This window comes from Scomber japonicus, chromosome 8 (assembly GCF_027409825.1).
Source record: "Scomber japonicus isolate fScoJap1 chromosome 8, fScoJap1.pri, whole genome shotgun sequence".
Taxonomy (NCBI): domain Eukaryota; kingdom Metazoa; phylum Chordata; class Actinopteri; order Scombriformes; family Scombridae; genus Scomber; species Scomber japonicus.
The window spans coordinates 16,697,480-16,712,658 of record NC_070585.1 but is presented as its reverse complement, the minus strand read 5'-3'; the positions used below and the strand labels follow the sequence as shown (position 1 = coordinate 16,712,658).

General features: G+C 40.1%; 3 protein-coding genes across 5 annotated transcripts in view; all 3 read right to left on the bottom strand.

The window, feature by feature from the left end:
* Positions 1–15,179, bottom strand: part of LOC128362568 (protocadherin gamma-A2-like) — an 84,865-nt gene that overhangs the window by 36,698 nt on the left and 32,988 nt on the right. The window lies entirely within an intron of this gene.
* Positions 638–3,253, bottom strand: LOC128363460 (protocadherin gamma-C5-like). Its single transcript, XM_053324462.1, has one exon. The coding sequence runs from the start codon at positions 3,152–3,154 to the stop codon at positions 638–640; it is 2,517 nt and encodes an 838-aa protein (XP_053180437.1). The 5' UTR covers positions 3,155–3,253.
* Positions 3,995–6,490, bottom strand: LOC128363459 (protocadherin gamma-C5-like). Its single transcript, XM_053324461.1, has one exon. The coding sequence runs from the start codon at positions 6,488–6,490 to the stop codon at positions 3,995–3,997; it is 2,496 nt and encodes an 831-aa protein (XP_053180436.1).

Sequence of the window (15,179 nt, the reverse complement as noted above, 5' to 3'; positions counted from 1 at the left end):
GACACTCTTAAAGACGCAGCCTCTATTCACTTCATGAGCTTTCATTTGGAGTTATTATGTCAAATATCATTCAATGTTAAATCATAGGAGGAAAGTATGTGTCATAGTAAAATATAAATAATTAAAATCACAATGTAATCAACGCCATAAACAAATTGAGAGGATTAATTAAATTTCGCGCCGCAGACAAAAGTGTAAGCTCACATATATAAAAACAAATAGTCATCTGTTGTCAATACAATTATATAGAATGAAACAAATCAACACTAGTTCGATGATACATAATTATGGCTGCATTTCACAGTCGCTGTCCACTCGAATGGTGCTGAAATGTTCAAACGTACGCTATGTACAGTATACTTTGCAACAAAGCGTGATGACAAAAACATATTACCTACTGAAAAACATAGACAAGAGAAAAGGCAGACTATGCGAAGCCATAGCCTACTGTGACAAGTCAGAGACTATGATGACAGATTTATAGAACATATATATTCACTGTTTCTGAGTACTGTCTTGTCCACTACTTACAATTTTTCAAACTTATGACCATATGACAGACAGACAGACAGACAGACAGACAGACATTTTTATTTCGAGTCTATTTGCTTGCAAAACATAGCATTACAATTACCATTTAAAGACATAACCACGTTGTTTTTTTCTGAATAACTAGGAACAATTGATGTTTTCTGCTCACCTGCTGGCTCTCAAAGGTCCAGGTGCTGTCAGGTAAAGAAGCATCAAGAACACTGATCACCTCCTTAAAGTCAGTGGTGCTGCTGGGTTTAATCAAAGTGAAATCACTGTACTCTGACATTGGAGACATACAGGACCTGAAGGACTGACTCTGAGACAACATGTCTCCTCCCAGGACCTCCACGTACTTTATAGGCCCATCAGTGTTGAGCTGAATCTGCAGGTTTCTGTTGGGGTTCTTGTAATCATCACAGTCGCTCCGTCTCATGCAGCAACTACCGCTGCTTCTGCTGCTCCTGATGCATTTAACCGTTAAAATGAGAAAAGTCACCAGAGACAGCACGGACACCGAGGCCAGAGAGAGAATCAAATAAAGGGTGATTCTCCCGGTTTTCTTACTCGGCTCCATCGTTTTCTGTCGGAGGTCCAAGACGGGCTCATGGAGGCCGTCCTCCAGCAGGATGGACACCGTGACTGTGGCAGACTGAACCGGTTCCCCGTCGTCCTTGACCTCTATAAGCAGCCTCTGAGAGGAGTCGTCCTGCTCGGATACAGGGCGTTTAGTCCTCACCTCTCCTGTGTACTGATTAACTGTGAACAGAGAGGCGTCTGTGGCCTCCGCCAGTTTGTAGGAGATCCAGGCGTTATGGCCCGAATCAGCGTCCACGGCCGTCACCTTAGTAACCAGGTGACCCGGTTTAGCAGAGCGGGGCATCCTCTGATGAGAGAGGGAGCCCAGGGCAGCGGAGGAGGGGTAAATGACAGCGGGGGCATTGTCGTTCTGGTCCAGGATAAAAACATGGACAGTAGCGTTGCTGCTGAGAGACGGAGAGCCCTGGTCCTTTGCCTGAACCTGAATCTGAAACACCTTCAGTTTCTCATAGTCAAACGAGTGCATGCTGTAGATGCTGCCGTTATCTGAGTTAATGTAAACATAAGATGAGACAGAAACGTCCTGCACTTTAGAGTCCAGTATAGAGTAAGATATTTTAGCGTTTTCACCAAAATCCAGGTCAGATGCTGATACTGAGTACAGTATAGAGCCTGGTACCCCATTCTCTTTTAAATACACATTATAGGAGGGCTGAGTGAATACAGGAGGGTTATCATTTACATCAGTGATGCTGACAGGTATAATTTTCTTACTGGACAGAGGAGGAGAGCCTGAATCAGTGGCTGTTATCTCAATATTATATACAGAAACATTTTCTCGATCCAAAACACCACTGGTAACTAGTGCGTAATTATGAGAAAACGAGGGTTTTAGGGCAAATGGGGATTTCTTAGGAAGATGTAACATCACTTTGCCGTTATTACCGGAGTCAAGATCTCGGGCACTGAGCAAAGCTACTACGGTGCCACTAATCGAGTCTTCACGCACAGGCTTTGGATGAGAGGTGAATATTATTTCTGGAGCATTGTCGTTAACATCTAAAACGTCAACGTGTACAGTACAATGTCCCTCCATTCTCGGAATACCTTTATCTTTCGCAGTTATGTCTATTTCATAATTTGCAGTTGATTCGAAATCTAGTTTTGCTTTTAAAGATATTGTTCCCGATATATTGTCAATACTAAATAAAGACAAAATTGTATCTGGTGTATGAGCTCCAAACAAATATTCTATTTCTCCGTTTTGACCATCGTCCATGTCTGTCGCTTTTGTTTGTACTATCAATGCACCTTCTGCTGCATTTTCAGCAACAGAGACTCTATACAATGTTTTCTCAAAAGCTGGAACATTATCGTTGCTGTCAATGACTGTAATAGATATTTGGGAGGTCCCAGATCTCGCTGGGTTGCCTCCATCTAGAGCTGTCAATAAAAGCTTATGAACAGACTTTTTCTCTCTGTCTAAAAGTTTTGCTAAAATCAATTCAGGAACTTTTCTTCCACCTGCAACTTCTTTAATTCTAATATTAAAACATTCGTCTTTACTGAGAGTGTATGACTTTAGTGAATTACTGCCAACATCTGGATCGATGGCGCTTTCTAATGGAAAACGAACCCCTAAACCCATAGATTCCGCAATCTCCAATGTTATATCATTTGATGGGAATTTGGGCGCATTATCGTTAATGTCTTGTATTTCTACCTCAACACGAAAAAGTTGCAATGGGTCCTCAATTACAACCTGTAAAGGCAACAAACAGCTGGTGCTTTGTCCGCATAAAGCTTCCCTGTCTATCCTGTCATTCACCACCAGCTCACCCTTCCCCGCATCCACACTGAAATACTGCTCACCAGCCTCAGAGGCGACACGAAGCTTACGGTCAAAAATCTCAGATACCCCCAAACCCAAATCCTTGGCAAGATTTCCTACCACAGATCCCTGTTTTAGTTCCTCTGGGATGCTGTATCGAGTCTGTCCGTCTATTGTACTCCACAAGAGAAAGAAATGATGCCACCAAAGCGCCTGCCATCTCCAGTCTCGGTATCCTATTCTCTTTGTCATCCTTGGTCCGCTATAAAAGATGTATTCCCAATGATATATTGTATAGAGCAATGCTGAAATCCGTCATCGCAGATATGATTCCACAAGAAAATAGTCCACAATCACTGAGCATGGCTGTAAATTGCAATTCATTTTGCTTATATATCAAAATACGATCTCATTGCTGCCTCTCTCCTCTAGCTCTTTGCGTTGTGTTACAGCTGTGATGCTGAATGGGGGCAGGGACTAGATTGCTTTGTACAGTTCAGAATCCTATTGGTGCACAGCATCCACTTCTACCATCCAATGAGAAAGAAACTGATCTACACTCTTAAAGTCGCAGCCTCTATTCTGTTTGTGCCCATTCATTTTAACCAAAGGCAGTTATTATGAGCATTATGGGATGTCAAATAATGTAAATGAAGCCTGTTACTAAAACATATTTTTAAACCAAACAGAAAGAAAAAAACAACAAATCTGCCTCATGTAACGTCAGAGGTAAACAATCACAATATCCACAGTGAGAGTCTTTTTATTCTATCTAAACAAGGTTAATGATTTCGTCATGCTTCCAGAAAAGATGAACATTGCAGTTACAACTCATGCCTTCTCACACATACATTTAATCATAAGCCTATAAACACCCCTGCATTCCACCAACAGTCGCTGTCCACAGTCGTGGTGCTGAATTTCTCAGAAATTGTGTGCCAGTGTGACACTACATTGACAGATTTCTAGAAAACAAACCTTTAACTGTTTCTGAAGACAGACAGACAGACAGACAGACAGACAGACAGACAGACAGACAGACAGACAGACAGATAGACAGACAGACAGGCAAATCTTTCAGATTATATGAAACTAAAGTCTACGTTTTGTTTTGCTCACCTGCTGGCTCTCAAAGGTCCAGGTGCTGTCAGGTAAAGAAGCATCAAGAACACTGATCACCTCCTTAAAGTCAGTGGTGCTGCTGGGTTTAATCAAAGTGAAATCACTGTACTCTGACATTGGAGACATACAGGACCTGAAGGACTGACTCTGAGACAACATGTCTCCTCCCAGGACCTCCACGTACTTTATAGGCCCATCAGTGTTGAGCTGAATCTGCAGGTTTCTGTTGGGGTTCTTGTAATCATCACAGTCGCTCCGTCTCATGCAGCAACTACCGCTGCTTCTGCTGCTCCTGATGCATTTAACCGCTAAAATGAGAAAAGTCACCAGAGACAGCACGGACACCGAGGCCAGAGAGAGAATCAAATAAAGGGTGATTCTCCCGGTTTTCTTACTCGGCTCCATCGTTTTCTGTCGGAGGTCCAAGATGGGCTCATGGAGGCCGTCCTCCAGCAGGATGGACACCGTGACTGTGGCGGACTGGACCGGTTCCCCGTCGTCCTTGACCTCTATAAGCAGCCTCTGAGAGGAGTCGTCCTGCTCGGACACAGGGCGTTTAGTCCTCACCTCCCCTGTGTACTGATTAACTGTGAACAGAGAGGCGTCTGTGGCCTCCGCCAGTTTGTAGGAGATCCAGGCGTTATGGCCCGAGTCAGCGTCCACGGCCGTCACCTTAGTAACCAGGTGACCCGGTTTAGCGGAGCGGGGCATCCTCTGATGAGAGAGGGAGCCCAGGGCAGCGGAGGAGGGGTAAATGACAGCGGGGGCATTGTCGTTCTGGTCCAGGATAAAAACATGGACAGTAGCGTTGCTGCTGAGAGACGGAGAGCCCTGGTCCTTTGCCTGAACCTGAATCTGAAACACCTTCAGTTTCTCATAGTCAAACGAGTGCATGCTGTAGATGCTGCCGTTATCTGAGTTAATGTAAACATAAGACGAGACAGAAACGTCCTGCACTCTAGAGTCCAGTATAGAGTAAGAGATTTTAGCGTTGTCACCTGAATCTGGATCAGTTGCTGACACTGAGCACAGGATTTTCCCAGGTGCTTGATTCTCTTTTACATAAATGACGTAGGAGGACTGAGCGAAAACTGGTGGGTTATCATTTACATCTAACAATTCAACAAGTATTACTTTTTCATTCGACAATGGGGGTTTTCCAGCATCTGTAGCACGTATCTCAACAGTATAGTGGCTATTTTTTTCACGGTCAAGTGGTCCGTTCGTCACTAATGAGTAATGATTAGAGACCGATGGATTTAACTTGAAGGGGGATTTTGAAGAAATGCTTAAAGTAACTTTGCCATTGTCACCTGAATCCGGGTCTCTTGCACTTAACAGTGCAATAACTGTTCCAATGGCAGAATCTTCTGGAACAGGTGTTGTTAAAGATGTAACAAATATTTCAGGAATATTGTCATTAATGTCAACTATTTTTATTTCGACGCCACAATGCCCATCCATTTCAGGGTTACCTTTGTCTTTAGCAGTTATGTCAAATCTATGCAAATAATTTGTTTCATGATCTAAAATCCCTTTCACAACAATAGCTCCAGTAGAGGATTCAATGTCAAATAATGATAAAATCAGATCCGGTGTTTGTTCTGCAAAAAAGTATTCTATTTCTCCATTTAGTCCTTCGTCTGCATCAGTAGCTTTAACATGTAATATCTCTGTTCCAGGTTTTGCCTTTTCGCTGATACTAGTCTCATATACCTGTTTTTCAAACTGTGGCGCATTATCATTATTGTCAAGTACTATAACTGTAATTTCTGATGTCCCTGAGCGCAACGGATCTCCACCATCTACAGCTGTGAGGATGAGATTGTGTATAGGCATCCTTTCTCGATCGAGTGGTTTTTCAAGGACTAGTTCTGGGATTTTCCTTCCGTCCTTGTGGTTTTTAACAGTTAATTTGAAATGGTCGTTTTTACTTATGAGGTAAGATCGTACAGAATTAGGGCCAGCATCGGGATCCTGTGCACTTTCGAGTGGAAATCGCGCGCCTGGATTGACCAGCTCTGCAATTTTCACCACTTTCTCTTTAGTGAGAAAACTCGGAGAATTATCGTTTGTATCCAGTATTTCAATCTCGACTCTATGCAGCTGCAGGGGGTTATCTATGACAAGTTCCAAAGGCAACAAACATGACGGTCTTTGTCCACACAGTTCTTCCCTATCTATCCTATCAATCACCACCAGTTCTCCCTTCCCCAAGTCCATACTAAAATACTGCTTACCAGCTTCCGATGTTATCCGCAAATTACGTCGGTACAGTTCAGATACAGCCAAACCCAGATCTTTGGCTAAATTTCCTACCACAGAACCCTGTTTCAATTCCTCCGGGATGCTGTAGCGAGTCTGCCCCTCTATTGTACTCCATAATAGCAAGAAATGATGCCACCACAAAAACACCTGCCATGCAGGCAATTTATTCGACATTATTCCTCGTTCCATAAATCCCATATCTTTTCACTCCAGTTCCAGATTCTTAAGTGATTAAAGATCGAAGGTCTATAATCCAATGTAGATAGGTCTTTATATATGACCGTGATAGTCATGCTTTGTGTCCGCAAATGTATCCCTCCCCTCCAAAGCAGAACACTGCGATGGTTACGACGATGAAGCTATGCAGCGAGAGAGAGTAGATCTCTTTGTACAGCTCTGGATGTCATTGGCGGACAGACTAAGCCTATTTACACCAATGATGGCATCAGTAAACGTCTACAGAACAGTGACGTAAAAGTATCATGCATGGAAAAGGTATCCATGTTATAATATTTGACATATCATTAGCTACTGCTTATTTAACAGTCTTCCCACCTACAATGTGTTCTTTCATTTGTATTGTAAAACAAAACATAGATATATAAGGACTATATAACATTATTAATTATAGGTGTAGCTATTAATAGATGGTAATACATAGTAAGTACAAGTACAGTGACCTATACAAAAACAAAAAAAAGATTTCTCATGTTATGATTATAAACGGTATCTTATGTTAATCTATCTATCCTCTTGCCTGTATGTACCTGCATGCAGGCATGTTCTATCATGCCCCTGTGGCTGACAAGGCTCTTCGTTGCCTTCCTGTGGCCAGAGAAAGCTAGTGCAGTCTGTATGCGTCATGACGTCTTAACACTACTCCACCAGCCTCAGAGAAATAATTCCGTCAGCAGCCAACAGAAAATACCCGTATGGAGGTCTGTAGAGCAAACGAAAAGGGAGGGGGAGCCCAGATGGTGCAGGGAGACGTTTACTCCCGTTTTACCTCGCTCTGTCTGTCTCTACATATACATATATCGGTGTTTCTCTCTCTCAATTTACAATTCAGTTAAAAAATTAAAGAAGGATTATTGGGAAACACTATATTGAAGTACAATATTGTCAAAGCACATTGTACAACGTAGGGAAAAAAGAAATGTACAGTTTTTAAGATAAAGACAATAAAACATTGTGTTAATATTATAGTTCAAAAATACAATATTATTCACCTTAATTCCGCCAACCAATTATAAATTGTGACACTGGTTAGCCAATGTCAACCTTACATTTTGGTCATCACTACCAATTACACCATTATTTAAATATAACTGCTGGCAACAGTCATGATACGCTGATATTAATCATAATGATAAAGTTCAAAATACATGCGTAATTAATTGCAATCCATTAAAATACATACAATTTAATATGTAATGCAACCACTGAAGGAAGTGTTTTTAATAGTCATCTGCTGTAAGTGCAAGCGGGCGACAGAGGGAGTTGTAGAGAGGCAGCAAGAGGGAGGGGGAGAGCGCTGGAGCTGGAGTTGGTTTCAGCACCACGGGTGTGGACAGCGCCTCACAGGCGGCCAACTGCTGCTGCTGCATGCTGCTAGAGAGGCAGCCTGCCTCACTGGCTCTTACATAACAGACAGAGAGGAAAACAAAACTTCACTCTATTCCCTCACTGTGCACAGAAGCACACACAATCAAGCTTTACTGCGTTAATGTTCACAATCACAGGGCATTAAAGTAGAGGAGGTAACCACACGAAAGTAAAATAAAGATAGAAAAAATGTCCCATCATCGTCAGAGATTAGACATCTTTGTTCAATATGCTAATTTCAAAGTTCTGATTTTCTTTTTTTATCAGGAACAAAACAAAGCATTCAGAGATATTAGATAATTATATATTTTTTGCATAAAATATATAATAAGCACATCTTCATTGAGACTTGAATATTTCAAATGTTACCTTGCTGCCAGTCCTGTGTTCATATTTTGCAGAAAGATAGCAAGGTGGAATTCAAATGTCCACATATATGAGTACACATACATTGAATTCGAACTCAAAATTTCATGTTAAGCCTCATATTTTCTCATGTTCACTTGTGTTTAGGTACACTAAACACAGTTGAAGTTACAAAGATTTGAGAGATTTAATTTCACCAAAGTTACACATATTTTTTGCATTCATCCATCCATTTTCAATACCATCCTGAAATACTTTTAGTTAGTAACCTAACTTGTCTAAGATGAACTGGAACTGAGTAACTAGAAAAAAAGCAGCCCATGTAAACGTAAAGCAATACTAATAATACAAGAGACCATGTCTAAACATATATTTAGCTTTTGTTCAGTTGTTGGTGTGTACATTTTGAGGCTGTACTGTGTACTGCTGTTGTTGGCCTTCATGATAACCAATGTTTTTATATAATTATCTTGTATTTGCTCATGTTGCTGAGGAACAGAGCTGAATTAATAATTTACTAATCTTTATTGGATTTACAATTATTATGTTTTCACTTATTATGGTTAAGAGGTAGGATTTTCAACATCATCATTTATTAACGTTTGGTGACGCAAGATTGGCTTTTTATATGCGTAATACCATAGGTAGGTTTATGGTGTCTTTTTAACGTGCTATATTTGTATGTATGCGTGTGTATATATATATATTTGTATTGTTTTCTGTCATTTTAACTGTGTTTCACCTTGAAATATGAAACCATTTTTACCAACTTTATGATATGATATTATATTATATTAAGTCAATGGTTGTTCAAAGCACCAAGACGTGCTAAAATCAAGATAAAATGCTTGACATTATAATTACTACAACTTCATTTAGACATTGGTTACTTAACAGTTGCTGCCCCCTGCTAAAGCTCCGTAAGCCTGTTAGCAGGAAGAGATTTCCAACCTATTCTAAACAATGGTATATACAAGGAACTATATTCTGATACAACAACGCTCAAAATATTCTCTAATTAAGAGGGTAAAAGTTCAACTTATCATTTAATTACTAGAGACAACAAATAAGTTTTGTTGTGCCCTTATAAATAGTATAGATTGTAAATTATGTCCATGTGATGATGAGTGTAGTCTGATGAAACATGTATTTTGAGCTTCGAGTCACTCACAAGGTCACACATGTACAGTTGTCAACAAAAAGTGCATTTATCAACACCTGACTGAGGCAATCATCAGATATTTTGTGAGGTATGTTAACAGATGTGTCGCTTAAAATGGAAAATCTGATTAACTGCATGACTCAGTGCCAATGTGTGACGTGTAGACACTGTACAAAAAAATCACTGCTATAGTTTGTGTTTAAATGATGTTACTGTATGGTGATTTAGAGTATGGTGTTCAGTTGTCAGTGCATCTTTAATCTGTGCTGTTTGTAGAATCACAAAAGTTTGTCCTACTGTATGTGTTTGATGGCTTTGATGTGAACAATATAGATGAAAACTAGTTCTTACCTTATTTGGTGAGTCAGGATTTGACAGGAGTCAGGGAGGAAACAGGAACAGCACCAGGAAACAAGGGGACACATGAAAGAGAAAAACAAGACAGAAAGGATGCCGATAGTTAGACTGGTGGTCTGAAAACAGGGTCTGGATTTTGGAAGAACAGCAACCACCATACTTACCATGTGATGCACAACAAATGCTTGTTGTGTAATGATTCACAGAGCATGATGTTTATATTAATTTTGACTGTCATGAATGTGTTGTTTACAGAAACTGTCCACTGTGTGTATGTGCACATAAACATTTACAGTTCAAAGAAAAGTGGAAACAATTGTGTGTTTGATCTGTATCTCAACCACCCTTCAGTCAGTATGGTCATTATAAGATTGAATGCCTATCAGCACACTTCAAGTAAATATACTAGGACAACGCATATGGTTTAATATATTTCAGAAAGCATTTATCAAAAGAGAGAGAGAGAGAGAGAGAGAGAGAGAGAGAGAGAGAGAGAGAGAGAGAGAGAGAGAGAGAGAGAGAGAGAGAGACAGACAGACAGAGACAGACAGAGACAGAGAGAGAAAGATGTATTAACATTACTAAATACTGTGCATGATACTTTTTTTTAAAAGGAAAAAAAGGTACAAAAATAAATAGTATTGCTGAAAAAATATAGAAACGATAGATCAACTTCAGTGGATAGAGAATGGCATTGCACAGTCCAGAATTACTCTCTGGCTGCTTTACTGAAAATATATCCTTGTCATGTTTTTTGATGCCATATTCAACAGAATTCAAATAGTTTATTGTTTGTTAGATTGTGCTATGGGTGAATATAACAATCATTTAAAACAGAAGCAGACACATACTTTGGTACAGTCAAAAGCATAACATGATGATCACTGAGGGAACTGAATTGCTGCCCAAAGTCACTACCCCCATAGCAACAGCAGGGGGCCTTGAGGCAATGCCCTGAGACAAATCCATGCCTTATTAATGAGATTCTTTGCTGTGACCCTGTCTGCCACTGCTGATGTGTGCATGAATGTCTTTGTGAGAGAAAATCTATGCCAAGACAAAGCAAAACAGCAACTGCTTGTTTTCATTAGACTGATGTCCTATTTTAATGATACTGTACACTGAAGGTAATATACCTTTTGTTCTACATGAACATTTTTAAGTAATACTATAACAGTGTTGCTTCAAAACACTGTAGATACAAAATAATGAGGTCACCCACAAGCAACAAGGACACAAACAGGGAACTAAAAGGGTCCTGTTCCTTCCATAAAACATAAGAAAAATATATATAGGTGAATCTAATCATATGTTTTAGTCAATACATGTGCTGCAACAGGGAATTGCAAAAACAAACAGAGCAGCATTGATCAGAACAAACATCACAAACAACCCTTATCACCGTCTCCTCCTCCATCATCAGCCCCCCCAAGTCTGAGGATGCTGCACCTCTTTCTGTAAAATAGGGGTGTCTCCTGTCCTTTCAGTGTCAGAAATATACAGGGAGCTATCACACACCATGAGCTGCATCTGCTGCTGACCCCCTGTGGCTCAAAAAAATGGAACAGTCCTGCCAGTGAGTCAGCTTGTTGCTATGGTAACACATCCAACCTATTGCTTGCATCCCACCCTTCCTGGGAGCTGGCAATGGTGGCCAAGAAAAAAAAGAGCTACATAAACAACATGGAGGATAAAGAAGAAGATAGGGTAAAGGAAGAGAAATGAAATGTGCTCAGACAGACACAAAGTTGTACACTGATAATATGATCTTCAAATAATATCATGTGTTTATGGACTGTTGGGTAATAAAGAATCTTTTGACAAATGGGAGAAAAGTGGTACAAAAGAGATATTTCTTCTCATCTTGAACAAGGATGCATACACACAAATGAAATGACACCATATGGCACTTAATGACTTTATAGACAGGACAAAATGTCCTACACTGAGCATTCTCTCTCTCCCTTTCTCTCAGTCTCTTTCTCTCTGCAGCAGAATGGTGCAGCTGGAGAGGGGGAGGGGAGGGATGCAGAAAATGAGATCAGGACGAAAAAGGAAGACTGTCGAGAACCTAGAAAGACTGCTACACAGTAGCCATCCAGTTTTAGCTACAATTTGACACCATAATATTAACCACAGTGACCTATCAGATGCCAACTGACAACACAAATATATATTATACAATTTGCTCTATCGCATACAGTGAATATAATCCATGATAATTACATGGAGATCATAAAATGTTACTACATTTTGATATTATAATAATTATAATACACTGGATCTTTACTCTTTGCCCTCCTTCTAAATCACATTAAATGTGTCAGTTGGGGACTTGACATCGCTTGACAGTTTAGAAAAGTCAAACACACACATACATTGACAACAAAAGATGAGACATTAGACATTTGAGTATATATTTTAGTAAAGTGCATGTAGATACTTCTGAGTGTTTATGTGCTAGACACAACGTTGCCATTGCCCCATATTACAGTGTTCTAGGTAATCCCTTGTCTAATCCTTCTCAGAAAATCAGCCAGGGCTGAACTCCACATTTTCACCTCTGAGACACTAGCACACATCCAAAGGCAACATCTGCAAATGCACACTGTCTGCAGAAATATAAATGTAATGCACTTCAGGCAAACAATATTTGAGACCTGCATTATAGCAAACATTAAAGTTACTATCTCTACATATTTGATGAAGCAGTGTATCAGTGACTGTTATACACAAGAGATGTTCTTTACTTATAATGTCTGTCCAGATATGTGTTAATGTCCTTTAATGTCAGGGTCAGCTACAATATAATTTCATGATCTTGAGTCTTAAGCAGGGTTTATGCTTGGTTGACAGGAGCTTGAAGAATAAGTTCAAGGATGCTCGTGAACCACTTGTCCCTATCCTGTAAGTTTAAATGTTCATTTTCCATATGTCCCAGAGGGACAGGCAACAACAGTCATCATGTGCAGAGAATACTATGCACTGGAGCGATGCATATATCTGTTTAATATCATACTCAGTGTGGGAAGGAAGTCAGACCCCAAAGTACCTCATTTCTTAGCTATCTGGGATATATTGTAAACAAAAATACGATGCATGGTTAGAGTATTAACACTAACCACATCCCCAAACGCAGAGAGTGCACAGCATGTTGATTAGCCCCACTGGCATACACATGGGCATGCAGCTGCTCACCAGACAGCTTTGTCAGGAAGGAAGGACACTTAAACAAGAGCTTGGGCCTGTGGGAACAAGGAGCTTCTGGATGCGATTACAGTTTTGTGGTCAGTAACAAAAGCAAACTGATGATTGGGGCTTCGTGTAAGATCCAAAATGGCTCCTGACAGCTTCAATGTAGGTTAAACCAAGACAAAGATAAAACAACAACATGCTGAAGGGGTACAACAGGCTGAACCATTTAGCAGCTTTCAAAGACATTTCTGTGAGCTTTGACCCCTATGGAGACAGTGTCGTCAAAAGAATTTATGATACTCAGTAAAAACCTCTGCAACTAAAAAACCTGAAAAAATGAGACATAATGGTGTAAGCACAGTTTTAAAAAAGTTAAGCAGACACACATGTGGTCTGATAACGATGACAGACTACTTCCAGCGGATATGGGGGTTACCGCAATTGACCTAAGTTCCTGCTTTGTAGTTTTGTGAACATTTGTTTTCACACACACACACACACACACACACACACACACACACACACACACACACACACACACACACACACACACTGACCATCACACAGGCTCCACATGCACCACCCAGAGAGACCAGACCAAGCACACTAGTTGATCTAATGCTTCTATTGAAACTGGACAAAACTGAGAAAAACATAACTGCAGACAGACTTTCCTCAACCACAGCATACCAGCATATGTGCATCAAGTATTTGGCACACATGTCTTAATTTTCCCCAGCAACACAAAGATTTGAAAAACCCTTTGCATGACTTTCATACAGCATATACAGTAACCCTCACAAGTGGAAACTCTTAGAGGTGGAAGAAAAAATAGTCTGTTATGATGCAACAATCATTCTAAGGGCTGGTTCTAATTAAAATCATTACCATTCAGACCGCTACTACTCTGTGGACAGTGAATTTCAATGCATTCCAGATTCATTTCTTTCATTAAAACAAATGCAGACTTTCTCTGGATTTATGAAGCCCCCTTGCCACGTGTTACATGATGTGTATATAGACCTCTCTCTTATTACGTCTTATATTTCTCACAGGACAGGCACACACTGTAGCCTGACATCTGTTTCACACATTAGACTTTCCTTAGGCACCTATCTTAGCAGACAAAGAGAGCTGCAGATCAAAATGGCTGCTGTGCATCAGTAACACGAATGCTGCACAGGGATGGTGTAAATCGTGCCGGTTACCACGTGTCTCTTCCCCTCCCCCGCTGCCTCTGCCTTCCTCTCCATCACACTGCTTTTCTCCCTCGTTCTCAATCTCCCCAGCACCAGCAGTGACTGTTTCCTCTCCCCCTCTACCACATTTTAAATCTCTTAATCAATGTTATTGTGTCATTGTTTGCATTTTTAATTGATTTTCATTAACTCCCCTTGCTATAGTTTGCCTGTATCCATCTCTGCACCTTTTTCTCTGTGTGCAGCCCAATGCCCATGGCTATACCATGTTACAGAAGGAACTAGGTCACTGAAAAAGTAGTACACTGCGTGGTTGTGTTCCTATGCGAGAGCAATCTGTAGCAGTGCTTTAGTAGGGATGAAGCCAAGATTTTTTTCTTTCATTATAGCTTTTGTATTGTTCTCTTGTTCTCACATCTGTATATCATTACATGACGCTCTCTGACTGGGGAATAGACTATATTTTACAAGTATGTCCTTCAGATTGAGGAAAAGAGATATACATATAGGTGATAAAAGAGTCAATATCAATATCAACTAATTGAATTAATGTGAGAAATGCAGGAACTATGACAATACAGACAGAATAATGCAGTACCAAAAGCAAAGCAAAAAACTAAAAAACATAAAAAGGATCTGACAAAAATCATATAAAACCATACAGGCACAGCCTCCATACAAAGTATGCCAGAGAGAAAACAGCAGTGTTGGTGTATGTATCATAAGGGCAAGGTAAGAATGAGTGAAATGGGAACATGTGAGATAGAAACTTATATTATATATTGTACATCTCACTAAATAATATCACTAATTTTAGTGATTGAGTGATAGTGTTTTACTTAGTATGTTAACTATTCAAATTCATTATTTGAGCAAAGTTGAGCGAGTAGAAAGGTAAGGGGCATGACAGGGAGTACAATAAATAGTACTGCCACAACATTAACTGTGAGAAGCAAGGAGACTAAATACCTGCCTTTTGCACAATAAAAAATGGTCTGAAACT

Excerpts from the sequence above, each read along its gene's own strand:
- LOC128363460 (XM_053324462.1), bottom strand. The coding sequence starts at position 3,154 with ATGACAAAGAGAATAGGATACCGAGACTGGAGATGGCAGGCGCTTTGG.
- LOC128363459 (XM_053324461.1), bottom strand. The coding sequence starts at position 6,490 with ATGGGATTTATGGAACGAGGAATAATGTCGAATAAATTGCCTGCATGG.